Source organism: Hemicordylus capensis, chromosome 4 (genome assembly GCF_027244095.1).
Source record: "Hemicordylus capensis ecotype Gifberg chromosome 4, rHemCap1.1.pri, whole genome shotgun sequence".
Lineage (NCBI taxonomy): Eukaryota > Metazoa > Chordata > Lepidosauria > Squamata > Cordylidae > Hemicordylus > Hemicordylus capensis.
The window spans coordinates 292,803,304-292,827,906 of record NC_069660.1 but is presented as its reverse complement, the minus strand read 5'-3'; the positions used below and the strand labels follow the sequence as shown (position 1 = coordinate 292,827,906).

The window sequence follows — 24,603 nt, the reverse complement described above, 5'->3', positions numbered from 1 at the left end:
CGTGCAAAGTAAGAGTTTTCATATGTGATAAGTAGTCTTTTGTGTTCTTTTTCTGAAGGACAGCATGCCATGGTCCATGAAGATTGCAGTGCAAGCTGTTCCTTAAACTAGGGAGACTTAATTTGATAGTCTCTCTTCATTGAACCTGGTAGTTTTAAAAGCAACCTGTGATTCTGTTCTGAATGCCCTACTACACACATACCACTTCTTGAGCACATGTAAGGCTAAAGAGCTTTCAAAGCACGATACCTGAAGGACCACTTGCCTGACCTTTAATATCCTCTTAATAGAAAATAATCTTATACTTAGTCAAACTATTGGTCAGTGGAGGACAGGTCTTTCAATGGCTACTAGTCTGGTGGCTATAGGACACCTCCAGCCTTAGAGGCAAGATGCCTCCAAATACCAGTTGCAGGGGAGCAAGCAACAGCAAGAGAGAGTGCATGCCCTCATCTACATCTTGCCTGTAGGCTTCTCAGAGGCATCTGGTGGGCCACTGAGTGAAACAGGACTAGATTGGCTTTGGGCCTGATCCAGCAGGGCTGTTCATATGTCCATCTAGCTCAGTAAGGTCTACTCTGATTGAGACAGTGGTCTTGTCTTCTGGTTCTGCCTGAAGGTGCCAGGTTGCATGTCATAGTGAGCTCATCCCATTCAGAGGCCTGCTAAGAATATCCCCCTGCCTTCTGAAGTGCAACAAACAATCGAAAGCATTCAGAGCTGACCTACAGAGCAAGGATGGACTGCTGCAGTGAGAAATAAGACTAACAGAACTTCCCAACTAACTGTATAATGCAGCAGCAAAGTTTGACACCCTCCTCTTTCACAGGAAGCCCACTGTGCCACCCAAAAATATGTCCCTGAGGGCTGTGCAAGTCTCAGGCATGTATTTTTGCATGGCACAGGGGGCTTCTTGGGGAAAGTGTTTAAAACTGCCCCTTCCATAGTGCACTGGGGGAATTTTTGCACTTGCACATGTGTGCTCTTGTGCAACTGCATGAACACAATGCGACCATACACACATAATGTTGCACAGTACATCAGCCAGCATACTTAAAGTGTTCATACTCTCTGTTCTTCAGTCCCAAAATGTATACAATAGTGACATACTTGAATCTCTCTTTTGTCCATATTTCAAATATCATGGATGCAACATCCCTCTCTTCTTGAAATATATTCTTCATACCTCTTCCTTCCTGATTAAAAGTTTTACTAACAACAGAGGCACAATCCAGTCAAAACATTTTTAGGTCCCTGGTGGATAAAGGGAGGACTTAAGTATGCACAAGTCCCATTTTCCAAAATATATGGGACATCAAAGTCCCATTTGATGAGTTCCAAGCATTGATTGTTATCTGTTTAAGAATGAAAAGGGTGAAGTACACACACACACACACACACACACACACACACACACACACACACACTACAATGCCACTTGGACTCCACACATGTATTCCTTCTGAAATTCACACATTTTAAATAGCCACCACACGTCAACCATCTCATCAAAACCAAGTAATAAAAACCCCATTTGACTTTAACTATGCCTGGACTTCATCAGTGTCATAAGAGATGTGCCTTGGCCATGAATGCATTATCATATTGATCACACGGTGACACTAGGCAGTTATTCAGAAGGATCTAAGAAGATTTAGAAACATTTCATCATAATAGATCTTATTAGGTGGTCTCATTATGCATACCAGCTACAGTATTTCCCAATTTCTCTGAGCAGCAAGATGTTCTAGCAATTTTTACAGGATTAATTGTCGTATAACAGAGTCTGCATTAGAAAGAGAAAGAGAGTGTAGTGCTAACCATGTTTACTCAAAAGTAAGCCTGATTGTTCAGATAGTGCTTATCCCCAGATAAGCATGCACAGGATTACAGACTACTTGTGCCTTTTGTAATAAACCATATTTACAAATGTACAGGTTCAGCAGATGGGGTACAAGTACCCATGTGGGCATGGCTGGTCAAAGCAGCACCAGTTCAACACCCCAATGTTCTAGGACAAGAGTTCCTAACCTTTTAAAAAACACGTGTACCCCTTCTGTCGCAAAACTACAGCTTAGGTACCGTATTGCGATTGTGTGTGTATGTGCACGTGCACGTGCACACACACACACACACGCACACAATTAAATATTACAGTATGAGACAGGATACTCTAGTCTCTGACTTACATCCAAATTAAGTACTCATGAGTACTCCCATTGAAATTAATGGGACAAGTTTACTTGTCCCATTAATTTCAATGGGAGGACTCAGTGCAATGGGAGGACTCAGTCAGACTGAGGGGAGAGGGGTATGCTGAACTTCAGCAAGTGGGGAACACATAAAGGCGGGCTTGACCTGCTCTCCCCACACACAAGTAGGCAGCTCGCCCTGGATTGGCCGCCCACACGATTACCGGTTCCGTCACAGAGCCAGTTGGGGTGGCAGGGATCAGGGGTCGACCAGCCCCTGGAAGTCCCACAATGTCTCGCACTAGAGCACGGGGCATTCTGGGGAGCTCCCCAACACTGGGAGGCTTGTTGTTGCCTCCTGGTTGGGGGTTTCCTCGTGAGTCACCACAGCACACAATCAACACAATGGGGTTAGTGGAGCGCTCGCTCCGCTAACCTTGTTTAAGGGTGGGAGGAGTTAAGCAGGCTTGCCGGCGGGAGCCACGCTGGGCTCCTTTAGCCCGGTTTCCACTGCATATGTGAATAGCCTCTTTGTGTGGTGGCAGCAAGAGGAGGCAGGAGGGCTCTGAGTACCCCTTGGAAGCCCCTCTATGGGGAACCTCTGTTCTAGGAGCTACTTCCAACAGCCAAGAGGATGTTTCCAACATGTTTAACTAACTCAGCTGGCTTGTGTCTTCTGGTTAAATCCCATCAGTCCTCTTTGTACAGAAGCTGTAGTTTTCATGCTGTCAGGCAGGTGTGGCCTGGCCTGTATTCCAGCTTCTAGGATCAGTGACTGACCACCAATGGCCCTTCAGCAAGTACCTTCAGGTACCAACCTATCCCAATAGTGGCTTGAGAACAGCGCACCTGAGGCAGTGGCCCAGTTGCCACCTCCCCCCCCCCCCGCACAACCCCTTTGTTGTCCCTTTGTAGCGGCTGCAACAGCTGCCTCTTCTTTAGGTGTGTGCTCAAAAGGAAACACCCACTGGTTCAGCTAGCCACCACCACCACACTAGCCGCCACCGCCACCACTGCCACCGCCTGTCTTGGCGCACCCTTTCCACCACACACTGCTGCCCTAGTGCAAAGAAGGAAGCAGAAGAGGAAATAATGAAAGGGCACTAGAGAACAGGAGGCACCCTGTGAAGCCTAGACTGTACTCTACTGCTCTTTCCACGGAGTGCAGGAGACTCCTGTATAGCGCTCTTTCATCATTTCCTCTCCCACTTCCTCCTTCATATAACTAGCCCAGTGAAAGATGTAGGAAAGTGCATCCCAGGCTAGGAAGAGGAGGGTACGGAGGCTAAGGACTCATTTGTTTTATATTTTTAATCAGATTTGTTCAATATTTTTTTCCACTTAATATTTTAATTGTGTCTTTTTTACCATCTTGTGTTTAAATTTTTTTGCTGTAAATCGCCTTGGGATTGCTTTAATGAAAGGCGGTATATAAATTTAACAATAAATAAAATAAAAATTGGGGGTAGCTTTTTACTGAGCGGTGACTGTGCCACTGCTCAGCAAAACATTGTTCTAATGTTTCTAGAGTGTAGTGCGTGGTGCCTGAGCCCATAGGAGGGCCTTCTCTGTGGCCACCCCTCTTCTTTGGAACACTCTTCCCCCCAGATTCGTTCAGCCCCCACCCTGGCTGCTTTTAAGGCCCTTCTTAAGACCGCCCTGTTTCTCCAGGCGTTTGCCCTTTAATATTATTATTATTATTTTATTTTATTTTAATTAATTAATTTAATTTAATTTATTTTAATTTATTTAATTAATTTTAATTAATTGTTATTGGTATTGTTGTTCACTGCCTAGAGGAGGCAGTATATGAGAAAATTTTAATAAATAAATACATACATACATACATACATACATACATACATACATAATGGTGACAGGCAGTCTAGGGAGGCAAAGGTGGTGGCAGCAGATCTAGCCCATCCACTAAGCAGACCTAGGTGGCAGCCTAGGGTACCAGTTCTTGGGGGGGCGCATAAACAGTGCCAGAATACATCACTGCCAATTATTTTTTCTTTCTCTTTTGTATTGCAACCCTGAAAGACTGCACAGTGGTGCATGAATGAAATATGTCAATCAATCAATCTATCTATCAATCAGTCAATCAATCAAATTTTTATTATGGTCTTAGACCAGCCAAATCAACAAGATATAGCACAATACGGTATATACAGTATAGACTGTAACTTAGATTATAAGTCTTATAAGTCTTAGTGGTGAGGCTAGATGACAAGTTTCACCACTCTCATTACCTATTTACATTAGAGATACTAGCCTGATTCAGACATTACGCTGTCTGAGTGTACAGATATCTGTACACTCGTAAACCTGTTTGTGTGAATGACTGTACCTGTGTTCATTTTAAAATTCAACCTGGATACAGGCTCTTCATATGCATGGCAAAGATAGGAAGTGTACTGCTACCTGTGTTCAACATAACATGTGAATGACTGTACCTATGTACAATGTACACTCATTGTATGAGTGTTGAACATAACGTGTGTGAATGGGCCTAATCTCCCGCTGGATTCTACCAGCTACTACACAGAACTTGGCTATACTATACGATAAATCAGAGTTCTGGTCAGAAAGGAGAAGGCAAATGAAAAATTCATCAGAGTGTCCTGGCAATTTTTTTTAAAGGAGCTAGAAAGACATTAAGGCTTTCCACATGAGCAGTGTAGAGAAGCTAAGAGGGTTCTGTGGGGAAAGCGGGACCTGTTCTCCCCACAGATGAGGAGGGAGCTTGTCCTGGGTGGCTGGATCAGCCGCCCACACGATTACCGGCTCTGTCATGGAGGTAGTTGGGGTGGTGGGGATCGGGGGCCTCCTGGCCCCCAGAAGTCCCAGATTGCCCCACGCTTGTTGTAGCCTCCAGTCGGGGAGTCTCCTCATGAATTGTCATGGTGCGGAGCCGCGCTGCAGCGACACACAATCAGAGAAACGGGGTTAGCAGAGCTAACCTCGTTTGGCCGCACAGCTCCCAGCGGTTCACACATGCAGTGGAAACCGGGCTGGGATCTCTTAGCATGAGAATAACCTCATAAAACATGGCCCACTGATTTCACTGCTGCAGAGTAACCCAGATAAGTATGGAATTTTCTATGGAATTTTCTTGTATCTACCCTCAAGCACCACTGATATTGAGGCATTAAACTGCCCATGTGAATGCCCCAAGGTACTTAGGCACTGTGAGCAGAGTAAGATACCCTGCTGGGCACATCATTGTAGAGTCATCTCCCTAAGGTAACATATTTAGGAGCTAAGCAATGCTCAGTTTGGCGCTTCAGATAATAGATTCTTTGTCTGAAGGCTGATTTAGCTCATATATAACCCAGCTGTATTTCACTTTTTCCTCCTGCACTGTAATGTGATGAAAATTGCACTCCCCAAGCTCCTACTGGTCCTTGAGAGGTACTAATGGAAGCTTCCTGTCTAGTGCTATTTGGGGTGCAATTTATGTTGGGATCTTGACTGTATCTACCATGGCTGCTATATTACTTTAAATAAAACCAAGCACACAGGACCAAACAGTACCTTAAACACAACATGATTGCTTTTCAAATGCAAACCAGGGTGACCCTGCTTAGCAAAGGGAACAATCCATGCTTGCTACTAAAAGACCAGCGAAGACTCCTTCATGAAACTTTGGAGAAGCAGTCTGGGTAGATAATACTGAGCTAGATGGACCAATGGTCTGACAGTATAAGGCAGCTTCCTATGATGGCTTTTCACATGACCATTTGGGGGTGGGTTGGAGGGTTAGAGATCTCCTACCCCCATAGCAACACATGGGTCAGGAAACCTGAGAAAAAAAGCCTGGAACTGTTGAAATCAGAAGCTGAAAGCATGGAAATTCCTCCAAGGCCTGGTAGGCCTTCCCAGCATGCTTTGCACTGCCTGGAAAACCGCTTTATATCAGCAGCTGCCCTCTAATTGGCCACAAAGGAGCGGGAGAGTCCCAGCTCTGCTGGACTGGTTCCAGTTACAAGATCATAGGGTGTGCTTTGCAGAGTGGCACATCCATGGACGGTAGCCTCTGTAGTCACAGTTCTCTATCATTTCCAGGGCTGCTGGTTCCCAGTGGTGAGTAAAAGAGGTAACTGGGTCCACATGGCCAGAAAAGCAAGGTAGGAGAACTCTCTTCTCCACCTACTTTGGTTAAGAGCAGGGTACAAAAGATGGATTAGCTTGCTTTGAGCAATCTGGGTTGGAGGGATTTCCATGAGTTCACACAAGCATGTAAGAAAGAGTAACCCAGCTTCTACCCTCATTTTGATGATTGTGTGAACAGGCCTAGGTTGTCATTTGGCATTTAGTCCTTCCATCTTCCAAAAGGCTTTTTGCAGACCATCCTCCCTCTTCTCTGATCACTCAGCTGCTTTCTGCCTTCTGTCCTTTCCATGATATATGCCCCTGAGATACACTTCTATACAGAAGGAGAGCGGCCAGAACAATAAAGGCCTTATTATAAATACTGTGAAAGAGACGGGAGTGCACAGAGCAGAGGGGGGGGAAAGATAACAGCAAATGAAGTCTGTTTGCGAGGGAGTGAAGACAGATATGAGCATGTGCATGACTGGGCAGAATCTTTTTTTGGGTGGGGGGTGGGGGGTGGGGGAGATGTTCTGCCCAGTCATGCACATGCTCTTATCTGTTTTCATCTGTTCTGAAAATCCTGATCAAAGGAAAGGAGGAAGAGATGCTAGCCTGAATGAGAGGCACTGCAAAATGTTTGTCTAAAGTATGATTGCTAGCCTAAGGGATGTCTTGGCATGGTGAGATAATGGTGTTTAGTGCTAAAACCCCCTAGAAACAGATAATAATTTGGGAAAGTAGGTGTTATTAAGTGCTGACTGCACAAGCTATTCACAATAGACACTGGAACAAAACAGTGCAAAATTGGGTGCCTCAGACACGCTCTCATTCGATGGACGTTTGACACTGACTTCAAATAAGGATGGGCTATTGACACTGGGTAGCCTAGAGGGAAACCTGCAAGAGAGGATAAGAACTTGCTTCTGGAAGGTGAATGTGTTGCATTCATGGCTTCAAATCATGCCAGCACTGCATAATGGAACAAACAACATGTATTTTATATTCTTCTGTGCTTCTGCAGTGCAGACTAGAGAAAGCTTGTTAGTGGCAAAAGCTAATGGCCTCTTTGCAAAAGTGAACAGTCTGAATCTTCTTCGCTTCTCCAACTTTTTGATCAGCAGCACCGCCAAAGAAGATCGTACAAATACTGTTTGCTGTCTGTCAGCATACAAGCTTGCGCGGCCCCCGGAAGCTCCAGTATGCCCTGTGCGAGCACGGAGGGCATACTGGGAAGACCCCTGAGCCAGGAGGCTGCTTTTCAGCCGCCCGCCGGGGGTCTACTCGTGAGTATCCACGGCGCGGAGCCACGGCACAGCTACTCACGATCCCAAAAATCCGGTTTAAGGGTTGGGCTACTTGAGCGGGTTACCAGCCTGGTTTTGCACGCATGTGTGAACTGCAGGGATCGGGCCTGATCCTGGTGACACTCCAGCAGCAAACTCACCTATGGAGTCACCTTTCAAATCAAGGTTAAGGGAGTGAGGGCCTCCTTGACCTCGGTTTTTTGGTCTTGTGTCAGCCATGGCTGGCAGACTTGTGGAGGGGACGGGGATTCGCATAATCCACCTCGCACCTGTGCAGTGAATTATTGGAGCTCCGGGGGGTGGGGAAACACAGGGCGACACATCCCAGCACCCTGATCCCAGGAGCTGCCGGCAGCAGCTTTTGCTCATGTGGGCAGGTGATCCACCTGCCCCGGGACGGTGAAATGATCGACTGAGGAGAGGTAAGCTCTTTTGGGCTCCCTCCCCACAAACCTAGTAGCCCTTTCTCACTGCTCCCAGACATGAAGCCACAAAAGATAGAAACATGGCCATTTTTGCAAGTAGTCTTCAAGCCTCACCCAAACTACAAAGGAAGGAAGGAAGGAAGGAAGGAAGGAAGGAAGGAAGGAAGGAAGGAAGGAAGGAAGGAAGGAAGGAAGGAAAGGGAACCGCCCGGAAAATCCACTACGTTCCTGGAAAATGCGGGAAAACTCTCCCATTGGAAAAGCATGGGTTAGGGTTAGGGTAAGTATGAAGGTTGGGCTTAGCGTTGAGGCTCGGGTTCAGGTTGGGGGTACGGTTGGGGGCTGGGGTTAGAAGAACTTTGGCAATTTTACACACAGAAAGTCCGGACTTTGTGGCACAGGTCTCATGCTTGCAAACTGCAAGCCATTTTACGAGTATATGCATCCCAAAGAGTATATGCATCCCTCTGTTCTCCCAAAGAAGAGGGTCATTTGTCTTTGCTAGATAAAAATAAGCAGAGTCATAGCTCTTGCTTTCACTTGCTGCACAGGAAAAATCTATAACTCACACTTTGTGAAATGGGGGTCTATAGGACTGAGGCCATACTCTGTGGCAGAGCATCTCCTTTGCATGCAGTAGGTTCCATCTTCAACCCCTGATATCTCCAGGCAGGGCTGGGAAGGACTGCTTTCTGAAGCTTTGGAGAAGCTGCTGCCAGTCAGTGTAAACAATTCTGAGCTAGTTGCACCAATGGTCTGACTCAGTATAAGGCAGCTTCCTATGTACTTACAAATACCCACTAAAGGTAAAGGTAAAGTGTTCCATCAAGTTGATTTCATCTCCTGGCACCCACAGAGCCCTGTGGTTTTCTTTGGTAGAATACAGGAGGGGTTTACCATTGCCTCCTCCTGCGCAATTTCAGCATCTTCCTGTATCACTGCTGCTCAATATAGTACCAGCGGGGATTCAAACCGGCAACCTTCTGCTTGTTAGTCAAGCATTTCCCCGATGTGCCACTTAAGGTGACCACAAATACCCACTAGCACAGGATAAATATGATTGTTTGAAACAATAATACACATTTCTCATTCCTGTATGAGAATATCCCTCAATAAATTCTCCTCATTTTGAGCCATGCCTTTATGCTTGCAAGTTACTGGCCTAGAATTTTTGCTCATCCATGTCTCTGTGTCTCTGTTTCTATGAAGTCTGAAGCCAAGAGGCAAGCACTGGGAGGTTCTATCCCTGGACAACGGATAGGCAGCCACCACCAACACACATTGATACAAATTCGGACAGGAAAAACAGCCAATTTAATTGACATTCTATCAAAGGAAATAACCTGTTGAAGGAATTTTGAAAAAAAAAAAAAGAGCTACAATGATCCCTTTCACTCCTCTTTAGCAACATAGCTTGCTATACATTTAGGAGAGGATGTTGATTTCAAAGACTGTGATGCAGTAATGGTCTCTTTTTTATCAGCACAGGCACTGAGCAGGATAACAACGAGGAGGCCTCTGGGGAAAGTATTTTATCAAAACATCCAGTTGCGAGGAAGAATTATACAACTTTTGAAAACAAAACTTGAGAGAGGGGCTTGATCTTTTGAGCACAGTCAGCATCATGAAGAGTGCTTTGCATTGCAGAAACGTATGGGAATTAGAATCATTTCATGACTACTGTGCAATATGTTGTAAATACTGGGCAAGACTCAGACAGAGTTAGTCATGAATAAGCACTACTGAAATCAGTGAGACAAAGTTAGGTATGACTAACCCAAGTCTGATGATTTCAATGGGACTTAGTCATGTTGACCATAGTAAGGTGCAATTCTTGTAAGTGAGAAAGTTTGGGGTTGAGGCAGAAATCTTTCTTTGCCACATTTGAATCACACTCTTTCTCCAAGGAGTCAAGGGCAGCATCTATAAGGTTATCACATGCCATGCTTACAACAACCCTGTAATGTAGGCTAGGCTCACTAGGCTCAGAGAATGGGACTTGCTTAAAGCCACACTATGGGGCTATTCTCACGACCAACAAAAATCGGGCTAGCAGAGGCTAGCCCGATTTTTGTTGGTCGTCAGAACCACCGGGCTCGCAGATGAGACCTATGGTTCTTGAGTGGGTAACCTGCTCGAGAACCCCGGGCAAAAAGCAGGTTTGCGGAGCGAGCGCCCCTGCAAACCTGCTTTTTGCGATCGTGAGTAGCCGCGCCTTCGTGCTGTGCCTATTCATGAGTAAACCCCCGGCCAGGAGGCTTAAAAGCAGCCTCCTGGCTCGGGGGTCTCCCCAGTATGCCCTGCGCGCTCACGCAGGGCATACTGGGGCTTGCGGGGGCTGTGCAGCCCCCGATCCCCCCACCCCCCACCGGCTCTATCTCAGAGCCGGCCATCGTATGGGCGGCCGATCCAGCTGCCCAGGGCTCTCTTCCCGCTCACCAGACAAAACCGGGTCTCACTGATCGTGAGACCTGGTCTATTTAGTTTCATGACTGAACCTTCAGTGAGGTGCACCTGAGTCTCTCTAGTACAAATACAAACACTTGGAGGCTATTCACACAATGGGGTGAAATCCAGATAGTGGAGGCTAGCCCGATTTCACCCCATCGTGTGAACCAACGGGCTCGGCTGTGAGCCTGGTGCTTCCTAGGCGGGTAACCCGCCTAAATAACCCTGCCCTAAAACTAGGTTTTGAAGATTGTGAGTAGCTGCAGTGTGGCTGCGCGCTGTGGTTACTCATGAGCAGACCCCAGGAGGAGGCAAAAAGCCACCTCCCTACTCCGGGGGTCTCCCCAGTATGCCCTGCGTGCTCACGCAGGGCATGCTGGAGCTTCCGGGGGCTGCACGGCCCCCAAGCTCCCCAGCCCCCACCGACTCCATCACGGAGCCGGCAATCATGTGGGTGGCCGATCCAGCCACCCAGGGCTCCCTCCCTGTTCATGTGCAGGGAGAGGGGGCTTAGCCCACTCTCCCCGCTCACCCTTCTAAACCGGGTCTCACTGATCGTGAGCCCTGGCTCTTGGGCGACAAGGCTATGCATGCTTCCCTCCAACCTCAGTAAAGATCTGGGTAGAGAAATGAGGTTACACAGATCTGGAAGGGCTGGTTCGGGGCAGTCTGTTGTGTTCTCACAATCAAAAATAACTGCGTTTACTGCCTCCAACCTGCCTTTTGCTGATCATGCATATGACCTCAGTGGCTGACATGCAGAGCAAGGATGTACCAATGCAGCAAGAGAACAGGCTAACAGCATTTCCCAAATAACTGCATCAGTGCAGTGGAGAACGGGCAATTTTTGATGCATGCTCTCCTTCCCCAAGTGTTGTGCAATCCTCAGGAGCATATTGTTGAATGGCACAGGGGGCTTCCTGGCAGGGAAAGTGTGTCAAAAATTCATGATTCCCTGCTGCACTGATGCAGTTAGTTGTGAAGTTACATAGTAAAATAGGAAGCTGCCTTCTACTGAGTCAAACCAGTGGTTCATCTAGCTCAATATTGTCTGCACAGAGTGGCCATGGCTTCTCCAAGGTTGCAGGCTGCAGTATTTCTCAGACCTATCTTGGAGATGCGAGGGAGGGAACTTGGAACCTTCTGCATGCAAGCATGCAGGTGCTCTTCCCAGAGTGGCCCCGTCTCCTAAGGGGAATATCTTACAGTGTTCACACATGTCTCCCATTCAAATGCAGACTAGGGTGGACCCTGCTTAGCAAAGGGGACAATTCATACTTGCTACCACAAGACCAACTCTCCTCCCATTCTCTCAATTCTGTTAGGCTGCTCTCTTGCTGTACCAATGCATTCTTGCTCTGAGTTTCAGCTCCTGGACTTACTTATGAGTAAAAATGGCTAGATTTGTGCTGTAAGTCTGTATCTCAAATCCACAGAACCTGTGACCCACTAAATTGAATGCAACCCTCAAACTATGAAGCTTGAGAAACCCAGTTTTGCTCCTTGGCTTGCATTGCAGAAACGACGAAGTTGTCAAATACTTCTTCGTAGGCCACAATATACAATGGATGGGCTGTGTTCACAAGTTGTGCAGTTCTGCTCTAGAAGCCGCATGATGTGCCACTGACTCTATTTCTGCACACTAGCATATCGGAAGATGAGAAGAGCCCTGCTGGATCAGTCCAAGGATCTGTCTCATCCAGTATACTGCTTTCTGGAGTGGCCTGCCAGATGCTTCTGGGAAGGACATAGCAAGACTTGAAGACAATAACCCTTTCCTGAAGTTGCTTCCCATAAAGTGGATCCTTATTCAGACATTATGTTGTACATGCATACAGGGATCTGTACCCTCACAAAGGTTTTTTATGTGAATGACTGTACATGTGTTCACTTTAAAAGTGGACAGGCACAGTCCCACTCAAATGCAGAATATAGATAGGAAGTGAACTACGGTACATGCATTGATGTGAATAACTGTGTACAGATCAGTGTACACGAAGACACTGTGTACAGATGTCTGTGTACAGATTTGTACTGTGTACACAAATTGTATGTGTGTTAAACATAATAGCACTATTCAGATATTACATTGTATGTACGTACAGGTGTCTATTCACATGGACATGTTTTCATGTGGATAACTGTACATGTGTTCACTTAAAAAGTCAGCCTGGGTAGAAGCCACAAATGCAGAGTACGGATAGGAAATATAGAACCGTACATGCATTAATAATTGTGCATGTGTTTAAAAAAAATTGTACGTATGCACAGATCTGTAGGTGCATACAGATTGTATGGGCATTGGGCATAATGTGTGAATTGGGCTAATGTGGGAATACGTCTTGCTTATGCAGTGTCATATTGCCTCATAGCTATTATGACTCCTAGCCATTGAGAGATCTGTCTCTTCCTCCATGAATTTGTCTATTCTCCTCTTAAAGTCACCAAGGCCAGTAGCTTTTCCCACAACCTGAGACAGTGAATACTATATATGAATTATGCCTCATGTGAAGAAATATGTTCTTTTGTCTGTCCTGAATCTCTTGTGAATCAATTTCACTGCATGATCTTCAGTCCTGGTCTTATGAGAGAGAATAACATGTGTCAGTGTTACTTCAGTGAATGGGCAAGCCCATTCCTTGTCATGGGAGTTGTCACATGTCTTATGTGCCTGCTGTCCATGCGGGTAATAATGGCACCGCAAGAACAGGCAAACATGCAACAGAAAACCACGTAAGAAAACCACCACAGAACTGCGCTACGGCAACACACGATTTGAAAGCCTGGGTTAGCGGAGCGCTCGCTCTGCTAACCTGGGCGTAGGGCAGGGTAACTTTAGCGGGTTACCTGCTTTGGTGAGAGCGGGCTCAGCTGCGAGCCCAGTGGTTCTCATGTGTGGGCAAATTCGGGCTAGGCTCCCTTAGCCCGATTTCACCCAATCATGAGAATCATCTCAGTGTTTTGTTTTCAACTGCACCAACTAATTGCTCCACCTGCATAAAAGAACAGGTATCCACTTGTGGATGTATGATCCATTCTGTCTTCTGCCCAGTCCTCATCCATATAACCACTAGTCTAGGATTACTACTTGCTGGCAATCTCAGTTTTAGATCAGATGTACCTGTAAGGTACCTACCCAGTCTTTTAACTGCATTCCAGTTATTTTTGTGGGGTGTACTCACTTTCCTGCTTAAAATTCCCACAGTGTCTGGTCTTATTACTGTGGCAATATATAGAAGTTTCCCAATTGCTTTCGTATATTGCCCATTGTCTAGAAGAAGCTTGCTGTTTGCATCTTACTTCAAGAAGTTAGCTTCCATTGGAGTGCTGACTTCCTTGGAATCTGTAAGACCTAGACATTCTAACAATTCTTTTATCTTTTGTTTCTGATTAAGAAGATAAGCTTGTTATCATCTTTTAAGTTGTAAACTGCCCAAAGACATGAGTTTTGAGAGGTATAAAAATATGTGAAATAAATAAAATTAAATAAATAACCTCTGTCTTTCTCTCTTTCTATTTGTATCCAACATAATAAGAAATGTTCCCCAGTTGCTTTACTTCTATTTCTTTGTTCAAATGTTTTACAGTTTCATCATTATCTTCTCTGTTTTGACAACAAGCCAACCACCCCATGGGTTTCTAACCCATGGGGTACAGGGTTCTGTTGTTTCAGAGGTATTCTGAGTGTGGATTCTATGATAGCTAATGAGATTTTCAATGAAACACCATGAATCCACTCTAATTTGCTATCATAGAATCCACACTCAGAATACCTCTGAAACAACAGAACCCTGTACCCCATGGGTTAGAAACCCATGGGGGTGGTTGGCACCCTATGTGCACTACACTACCACTCGCTCTGGGTCACCCCAGCACCCCCCAAGTGCACTTATGGGGCTGCTGAAAGCTCCATGTATACCCTATGAGGAAAAACCTTAAAGACGCGTAAACTTTAACAATTCCCCAAAAATCAGCCCTCTGCCCAAATCCTTTGAAAAAATTCAGGTAGCTTCCTTGACCCTACCTGGCACTACCACCAACCCCACACTGCTCTAGGCCACCCCTTTGCCCCCCGCATGAAGCTATAAATTTGCTGACACCTCAATGCCTCTCTATGGGGAAAAACCTTAAAGATGCGTAAACTTCAACAATTCCCCAAAAATCAGCCCTCTGCCCAATCACTCTGAAATTGGGGTGGTAGCCTCCACACATTAGGCATTACCACCCCACCCCACTCTTTTTGCCCAGATCCCATGCTATGCCCCCGAACTGCCCCAAAGACAGTAAACCTTCAAAAATTCCCCCAAAATCAGCCCTCTGCCCAATTCCCCTGAAATTTGGGTGGAAGCCTCCATACATTAGGCACTACCACCCCACCCCACTATTTTGCCCCTGGGACCCAAAATTCGAGCTGACATCACATCAGACCTTTTTGCATTCAAATCAATGGAGGCAAAAAGGCGGGAAATTCAAAGAGACGTCATCCCGAATGACCCGAATTTTTCGGACATGAATCAGGGGTGATTCGGCTCGGCCCCGAAAAAATCAGGGGACATCGGGGGTGATTCAGTTCGGACCTGAATCACCCGAAATTGCTCATTTCGGGCACAGATCGATCTGTGCCCGAAATTTTTTGCACATTCCTACTGGAGAGACTCCTGAACTGGGAGGCTGCTTTTAAGCCTCCTGGTAGGGTTCTACTCATGAGTTGCTGTGGAAATACACAATTGAAAAGTCTGACCTGTCTGACCTTGGCTAAGGGGAGAGGCATTCCAGCAGGTTACCCGCTTGGGTAGGAGCAGGCTTGGCTGTGAGCCCGGTGGTTCTCACGGACATACAAAATTGGGCTAGGCTCCCTTAGCCCAATTTTGTATGACCGTGAAAATAGCCTCATTGTGCAGTCCTGCATCTAGCAGCATGCATCTGGCCATTTTTTATTAAAGGCCAGTTCTTTCTTTCTGCAGTGCTGTTTTGTTCTGGAGTATATGGCATTGTCATTTGATGTTCAATGCCCTCCTTTTTCAGATATTCAATTGTCTCATTTCCTGTATATTATCCTCCATTGTCTGATCTCAGAATTTGAGGCTTCCTTCCAAACATATCGCAAACTCTTGCAACATAATCCTTCAATTTTTCAGTTACTTGGTTCTTTTCTCTAATCAAATGACTATGCAGGTGGGTGGGTGGGCTGGCAGGGAGAAAGGCTGGGCCAATTCACCTTCAGTGTATATCTTGAATAATCACCTATGAAAGTTAACAAATATTTGTTTTCCCCAGATCGATTGGTCTGCATAGGTCCACAAATATCACTTTGTATCAACTCAAGAGGTTGCTGTCTCTCTCTTTCTCTGCATTGAGTAAAGGTGGGTTTAGTACACAATACTAAAGTACCCTACAGTACCTTACACAGTATGTACTCTTGGACTCTACATTACAGTGGCTTATATTCAGACCTCTGCCTAGATCCTCTTTCTCCAGTTGCATTGCGGTCTCTGTGTCCCATTCTTCTATGCCATTAATTCAAGCATTTTTAATGTGAACGTTGCTTTGCAATGGTGACCTCTTTATTTATACAATTCACTTCCAATAGGCCACTCTCTTGCAAAGTTCCTTTCATAAGCAGCTCACCTTTATCTGTGATAAAACATTGTTTTACTCTGACAGTAGGATGGACTCAAGTGTGAGCACAGACAATGCAACCTCAATAATCACTTTCTGATTCTCCTTTTCGCAGTTTGCAGTGTAGCCTTGCAGAACCTCTCCCTTTAGTAAACATCAGCTTCACATCTGCTAGAAAAATGGGAACCTTATAATTTAGGTCCAACTTAGTACATTTTTCTCTTTCTTTAATCAAATTGCTCATTGCGCCTGAATAAATACAAATTCCTGCACTACATTTTGTAGAACTAGCTCTTAAATTCTTCTCTGTATTAGCAGCATATGTTTTATGTTTGCCAAACTTATTCTCTCCTTGTTGCCATGCATTTTTCTTTGTGTGCCTAGGTGACTCTTGAAATGTGATATCACCCCCATTTTAGTTGCAAATCCTTTGTTCTGAGGACACTGAGCCTTTTTTGTTCTTTTGGTGAATTTTAAAAGCATTTTCTTCACTTGATTTTAGTTGCTGCCCATTGCTTCTGTGCAAATTAAAGTCTTACAAACTCCAAACTAAAATAATCTTTGGCTTCCAATACATTTACAATAGGCTCAAAATGCTCAGGAAGACTGTTCAATAACAATCCAATCTGAACTGCATCAGGGAAAATTACTACCTGTGCCAGAAGCTGTCATGAAATCTCCAGCATCTCATTTACATGTTTAGCTCCTCTCCCTTCTTTATTTTCCTATTACACATCTTTATAACTTGATGCACCTTGGAGACAGCTGACTTGCTTTCATAAAACATTTGTAATCTCCCACATGTCCTTTGCATGTTGTTTACTTCTTAAATAATGCACCAATATAAAGTCACTCACCAATAGACAAATTATTCTGCTGCCTTTATAATCTGCACTGTCCCAGGCATGTCTTTCCTCTCCTTCTCTGGCAGGACTCCCTGTGTGTAAGACCCTGCTGGTTCTGTGGCTTTTTAGGAGCATCTCCATTTTGAAAGACCACTGCTCAAAATCTGGACCTTGTAACTTCTCAGTCCTCTGTAGCACTTGTCCTGTCTCCATCTTTGAAAACACCTTGGTTTTTTTAAAACTTAGGCTAATTCACCAGTTTCAGAGCTCTGGGCCAATAACCCTCACACAGGAGAAACATTAAACCCCTCACACAGCAGAGTATGCTCTGGTGGCAAAGAAATTCAGCCCAAGATATTATCTGGAGACATTACAAACATCACACACTGAGAGAGACGTAGAAAACACAACCAAACAAGCACTAGCCTTCAACAACAACTGAACAATTCTGACTCTTAACTGAACAAGAGTAGGGATGTGTGAACAGGTTCGCTGTTGAACAGGTTCAATGGTCTGGTGTCAAACGGAAACCACACACACCAAGTTTGGTTCAGCACCAGACTGAACCCCGCCAGTCATTGGTGGGGGGGGGGGGGGGGATTGTGATCTTTTTAATTTAATTTTTTTTTAAAAAAGAAAAGAAAAGAAAATTGTACTTACCCCCTCTGGGGGGCTTCTCTGAGGCCACAGGGGTGTGTCTCTAGAGGTTGCCCCTCCCCCACCTGCCTCCATTATGTTTCAAATACATCCTTTTTGGGTGGTCTTCAGCCTGTTCCAGGCCTCACCCCATCCCGGTGGCCATTTGGGAGGCTGCTGCACATGCCCAATAGGCCTCTGCGTGGCCTGGGTTATGACCTGGCCATATAGAGGCCAACTGAGCATGTGCAGCAGCCTCCAAAATGGCCACCGTGATGGAGGTGAGGTCCGGAATGGGCCAAAGACCACTCAAACAGGGTGATTTGAAACATAAAATAAGCCAGTGGTGGGAGGGGGAACCTCCAGGGACCCCTCTGCGGCCTTGGAGAAGCCTCCCAGGGACTGAACGGGGCGGGGGGGTTCCAAGGGGGTGCCAGACCAAACTGGCCTGGTCCAGTTTGGGTCCAGTTCGGATCTGGTTTTGTGCACACCCCTAACCAAGAGAGACCTATTAATATCTCATCATGCCTCTAGTGGCCAGAAGAGGTTACTTCAGTGCTGAGAGCAATGCTTTAGAATTCTCACTTCTAATGGTCCTTACTGTAGAAATATACTCTCATGCAGGACCTCAAATCTACACACCCACACAAATCTGGTTATACTGGAGGTGTATCTTGTGCATTTCCCCCTTTCCTATGCACTGGTACTTTAGGCTTTTGTGGTTCAGGGTAGATGCTTGGTTTAAAACCAGATTCCTCTCCCCGCCTCACCTACCCACCCATTTCCTCTTGATGGACAGATATGAAGCCTGTAAATCCACATATACTTATGCAGTTTAATCCCACTCAGGTCAATGGCATTAAGCAGCTTAGCTATATGCAGGTTTGCAACTAAAATAATTTTGGTAACTTATTACCTTTTAAGACAGGTGCCCCCTTTGCTGCTTGCCTTAACACACATCTCAGCACAATATGTCTGTGTAGCTTTAGTCATCGTGCATCTTTGAGGCTATATGAGAAAAGGATACTGGCTGAATGCATCATTCACAAAGTGCTGCTTTTATGCTGTCTGCACTGCCTTAGGCTGTTCACACAATCTCTCTGTTGAGAAATAGTGAGCTGGCAGAGGCCAGTTCATCCCAGAGGTCTGTTCCCTGCCATTGCTTACACCATGCCCAATCCTGATTGCAACTGCAGTCAGATATAGGGATGAGTATGTGACATAATTCAGGCTAGGCAGGTCTGATGGGAAGGACCATAGCTCAGTGGTAGAACATCTGCCATGCATGCAGAAGGTCCCAGGTCCAATCCCTGACATCTCCAGGTAGGGCTGTGTGTAACCCTGGAGAGCTGCTGCCAGTTGTGTTAGCAATACTGAGATAGATGGACCAGAAGTCATCCAGAAGACAGCTTCATGTGAAGCCCTTTGGAATTCTTCATATGGAAGCCAGAACATCTCTGCTGGATCACAACGAAGTCCATCTAGGTCAACATTTCAACAACAGTTGGCCAGATCCCTGCTGTTTCTCTCTTGCATTTGGTATGCAGAACCCAAGTTCCTCTATAACTATATGGAGATTCCATTCCATCCAAACCAGCAGGAGACCTCTACTGCAGATAAAACCTTAGTTTCCAAAAACCATTTGAGAGGCAGTTTTCCTACCTGCCTTCTAGAAGCCACAGCACTATTGATACCCTTGTTAGTTGCTTTGGTCTTGTTCTGCGGTGCTGAATTGGTCTTCCGCACTTTGGAGTTTTCTTTTGGGTCAGAAGGGATGGGATTCAGGAACAATATCCTGGCAATCAACCCATAGAGGACAGTGGCTAGTATCATTGGCATGACATAAAAGATGCCAAAGTCCATCATATAGATTGGGGAATAGTAGCTCCTTGGCACCTTATACCCACAGGTTACTACAGTAGCATCTCTGTAGACTATGATGTTGAGATCCAGCAAGAAGAACCAGAACAGACAATAGACAGAGGTGAACACCCAGACAAAAATAATGATCTTTTTGGCTCTGGAGAATGTGCATAAAAACTGAGCTTTGATTGGGTGGCAAATGGCGATGTACCGCTCAATGGTGAAGGCGGTTATGGAGCAAGAAGATGCATTGATACCAAGGTACTGGAGGTAAGTAATGCAGAGACAGCCAGCATAGCCATAGACCCAGGATCCGTAGATACTCTCTGTGATGTTGGGGAGCCCTGCAGCCACAAGCACGATGAGATCAGCTACCGCGAGGCTCACCAGATAGCAATTTGTAGGAGTCCTCATGTGCTTTGTCCTGAGTACCACCAGCACCACCATGACGTTGCCCACGATGCCTAATCCACAGATGAGGAGGACCAAAAAGATGGTGACCACTTGGTATTCGATGGTAGCCACCTCTCGACTGGGCAGCAGCCCTGTTTGGTTCTGTCCATTGCCCGTGCTGTTCTCCATCTTCACCAGGCTGCTTCTGCCCATCCGTTGCTGGTCTCCTAGGAAAAGTTTATTTATTTATTTTAAAAATGTCTGTACCACCCAAAACCTGTGTCTCTGGGTAGTTTGATCACAGTGAACAGATCATAAGATGCAGCTCCTTTGTACAGTCTTCATCTCTCTCTCTCACACACACATACCAGTCCCTTTGCTTCCAAGAATTTGTACACACACACACACACACACACACACACACACACACACACACACACCATACATATAGGTCTGCCTCTCACATTGGCTTGATATTTTTTTTAAAGCAATTTTGCAATACCATTCAGACCTGGCAGCTGTGGAAGAGAGTCTTCTTTTTGGTATCCTTTACAAGGGGGCTGCCTCAGGAATATCAAAGTTCTCTCTTATCACAGACAGACAGGAATCGAAGGCTGGAAAGAGACGAGGGCTTCTTTTACCCATGTTGAAAGTGACATGATAGAGGCATTCTAATGTTTCAAAAATCTGCAACCTCTTTTTGAACAGAGACTACAGTGGGTCAAAAGGAAAAGGGGTATATTGCAAGCATTACAATGGCTCTAACATGCCCTGTTCAACTTTCTTAAAAGCTCTCCTCTATCTGCAGCCTAATACAACAGCACCAGGGTGAGCCGAGCAGGGGAAAAGTTGAGGCTAGACCAACTCAGCTCTCCAATTTCAAGCATCCCTTACAGAAAGGAGCTACAGAAGAGTTGTGCTAAGAGAGCAATAAAGGGCTACAAAGAAAGGCATGTATGTGAAGATCATTATAAACGTTCCACCCTGCTTCACAGTATCCCACTGGTTTCTTTCCACTGTTGGTGGTATGCATAGATCAGCGCTGTACCAACAGAGGGGATAGCAGAAACATTGACTTTTTTCATAAAAGAAAATCAGATGCCATCCTCCATGTCCTTTACCTACCCTGGCATAAAATATAATATCTAGCTTACCTTCAGCCCTTAAGGTTTTCAGAGCTATGCATGTCTCATCTGAGCTGATGAAAGGAGCTCTGTCCCAACTTTATGCATCCAAAGGAAAGCCCAAGTGCCACACTTCACTCCCGAAACATGCTGCAGATCGTTGTGGTTACTTGCAAAGAGCTTCACTGTGTCAGCATCCTCTAAGCCCTTCCCGCCCTCTGAGGGATGAGACTGATCGTCGTAAAGCGACCAACCTGTCAAATCGCAACCAGCCCATTAATGAGAATCAACAGAGTGTTCATTGATTCACAGCTTCTGCTTTTCCCACAGAGAAAGAAAAGGAGAAGCTCATCTGGCAAGACAGTTTTAACTCAGGATTACTCTTTTAGAAGGGGGTGGGGGGATGCCAGCCACACACAGATAGATGCCAAGTTGTCTTTGTCAAGTCTGGTGATGCATTACCGATGCTCCTTTACAAAGCTACACCTGGAATATGCTCCGTAACCTGCTTTGCATCTCCACATTTGAGGGGGGGGGAGTGGGGGAGGGAGATGGGAGAGAGAGAGAGAGCGAGGAGGGGGATAGCTTGCAAATCAATTTTTTAAAGCTTCTGTTAAAGAACCAGCCAATTTTACGAACTTCAATACTTTTTTATTTTGTCAGTTTTGGAATTAAAAGGCAATGCATGGAATTGGTTTGAAAATCCACTTTGCTTCTTCTTTTTTCAATGTGAAGGATATCTTGTTTGCTTCTTTTGCTTCAAATAGCAACAGTTCCAGAAATAACAAGTTGTGTGAATGAAAGAAGAGAAATTGAATTTCCAACAGCTTTTGTGTTGAAGAGACTGTTGCAGGAAGCATGATTATAAAAATAGTAATAATCTTCAATCAGCTTTGTAAATGCAAACACATTAGAGAAACGCACAGAAAAACAATGCTAGTTTTAGGACATATGAGGATAGCAGTCAGTAGGCACAAACAGCCAAATGCAGTGGTCTGTCATGCAAAGTGAAAAGAGGAAAACATCAGCTGCAAGGACTCTTGAAGCAGTGCAACAGTGCGCATTAGGCTGCATGTCTGCAGCAAAACATGTGGGTCATGCTCCAAATGTGCACCACAATGTGCATGTAGCAATGTGAATTGAAATGCATGCCCCCATGCCACATTCACACTATGCAGTAGATATATACATCAGGGATGTCACATTTACTTTAAAGCAACCATGTGTGCGTGTGTGCGTATGTGTGTATGTGCGCGCATATGTATGCAGTGCACCTCAGTGATCTCAGTGCTGGCACTTCACATGTGCATAAGATGGATCCCTGTCCCCAAAGGGCTCATAATCCAAAAAGAAACACAAGACAGACACCAGCAACAGTCACTGGAGGTACTGTGCTGGGGGTGGATAGGGCCCAGGATAGCCCTATAGAATAAAGTTGACAGAAGCACAATCAATGCAGATTTCGATGAGTCATCTCAATATTGTACTTAAGCTGGTTTTCAGGAATTTTTTTAGTAAGTTCCTTTACAGGTGGAATTATACTTATCAGGTGTACAGTCAGTGGACTAATAAAATTCTGATTGATTCAAACGCTTCAAGAAAAGCTTGGCACAGCATCTGAAATGTTGGTGGTTCTGTCACAACATCTGGGAAATATTTCCTTATATTTGGCTGGAACCTGTGCCCTGAAATATAGCACAGATGTTATTGGATATGAAGTTTCATTAAATCTTTTTATTTAAATATTTTCTTATTTGATTCACAAGATAGTAAATGCCAGAAAGAGAATTAGGAAATAATAAAACAAACACCACAGGTAGTGACCTACATGTTCCTCAGTGTAACATGGGCTGTTTTAAGTTATGCACGCTGCTGTGTGCTCCTAAGGAACCAGGGTGCTTTCCAGTCGAGCTGCTCAACAGCAGAAAATGCCTCCATTCAGGAAATTCGCATTCAAAATGTAAGCAGCAGGGGGAGCAGTCTCGCAGAAAGTAAAAAAACTTTTCAAAAAGCAACTTCCTTACACCAGATATACGACGTCCTAGCTCTATATCGCAGTGATTAAATTTGAAACATGGCATTGGAAATGTGAACGGCACCCTGCTGTCCGCGTAGAGTCTGAGGTGTCACAATGCAGGAAGTCACAACGCAAGTGTCACAACGATGTGACCTCATTGCAGGGTCTAATCTGGCAAGCACCCAAGAGTGGTCTTGTGCTTTTGTGCAAGAGCCCAAAGTAACACATATTGCAATAATACATGGAGTTTTAATAATATTGTATACAGAGATGGGCTCAATACTCATCCCAAAACTATTTGGGGATGGTTTTATTTTAGCAATACTCAAAAACAACGCTGTGGTACATCAACAATAATCTACCTATACCCAATTAAAATCTTTTAAAGAGGCATTTCTAGTAGTTCAAAATGTGAACTAAATGTGAACTAAAATTTATTTTACTATTGGAAGTAGCTCTTAAATTGGTTTTAATGTTAGTGTGGCAATTCTATGTTGGGTATATGCGGATTATTGCTGATATACTTCAGCATTATTTCTGAGTCTCAAGCCCATCTTTATACATAATATTATTTCAACTCTGTGTATTATTAGAATAACATCACATATATGTTTCTTTGGATTCTTGTTGTATTTTGATTGTGTATTATATTGTCTCGCAAATCCATTCATTACCCCAAAAGTAGCCATGGTGGCCTTTTCAGTTTGTATGCACTTTCATCTCATCATCACCCGTGTAAAAGACACATGGACATTAGGTCTGAACAGTGCTGTTTTATTAGGTTAACAAAGACATGTCTGTGTCCATTTGTAGGCCTGTGTCTCTCACTGTGTCCATTTTGTAGGCCTCCAGCTAGGTTAGGTTAGGTTGTGCCATCGAGTTGGTGTCAACTCCTGGCGACCACAGAGCCATGTGGTTTTCTTGGTAGAATAGCAATAGCAATAGCACTTACATTTATATACCGCTCTATAGCCGGAGCTCTCTAAGCGGTTTACAATGATTTAGCATATTGCCCCCAACATTCTGGGTACTCATTTTACCGACCTCAGAAGGATGGAAGGCTGAGTCAACCTTGAGCCCCTGGACAGGATCGAACTTGTAACCTTCTGGTTACAGGGCGGCAGTTTTACCACTGCGCCACCAGGGGCTCTGGAGGCAATACAGGAGGGGTTTACCATTGCCTTCTCCCACGCAGTATGAGATGATGCTTTTAGCACCTTCCTATATTGCTGCTGCCCTATATAGGAGTTGCCCATATTCTGGGAAACACACCAGCAGGGATTTGAACCAACAGCCTCCTGATCTCTAAGCAGGTTGCTTCCCCACTGTGCCATTAGGTGGCTAAGCCTACAGCTAGCAGTACAAAAATACATACTAAGCATGTATTTGATAATGAACTAGAGTACTTCAGCAACCTAGAGGCAAAACTCCTAAACTGCAGATATACTGAGAGGGCTCAGTAGTCTCATCAATATAAGATAACCATCTATGCTCAAGTCAGTATATAATCCATTTAACAACACCTTGCTTTTGAAACTGCTTCAGGTTTTCAGCATTGTTTATGATATAGTATGGAGGTCAGTTGTTCTAAGCAAAAAAGTCATGAATCCATACCTGGTGGGGCTGCCGGCTGCACAGA

The 24,603-nt window shown here is 45.0% G+C and overlaps 1 protein-coding gene across 1 annotated transcript in view; it reads right to left on the bottom strand.

Moving 5' to 3' along the window:
• Positions 1-21,373, bottom strand: part of TRHR (thyrotropin releasing hormone receptor) — a 51,009-nt gene extending 29,636 nt beyond the window's left edge. The window contains exons 1-2 of the mRNA XM_053250678.1: positions 20,978-21,373; positions 19,230-20,050 (exon numbers count right to left, since the gene is read on the bottom strand). Coding sequence (XP_053106653.1) covers positions 19,230-20,036 — 807 coding nt within the window. The 5' untranslated portion in view covers positions 20,037-20,050; positions 20,978-21,373. The remainder of the gene's footprint in view (positions 1-19,229; positions 20,051-20,977) is intronic.
• Between the last annotated feature and the right edge of the window lie 3,230 nt (positions 21,374-24,603).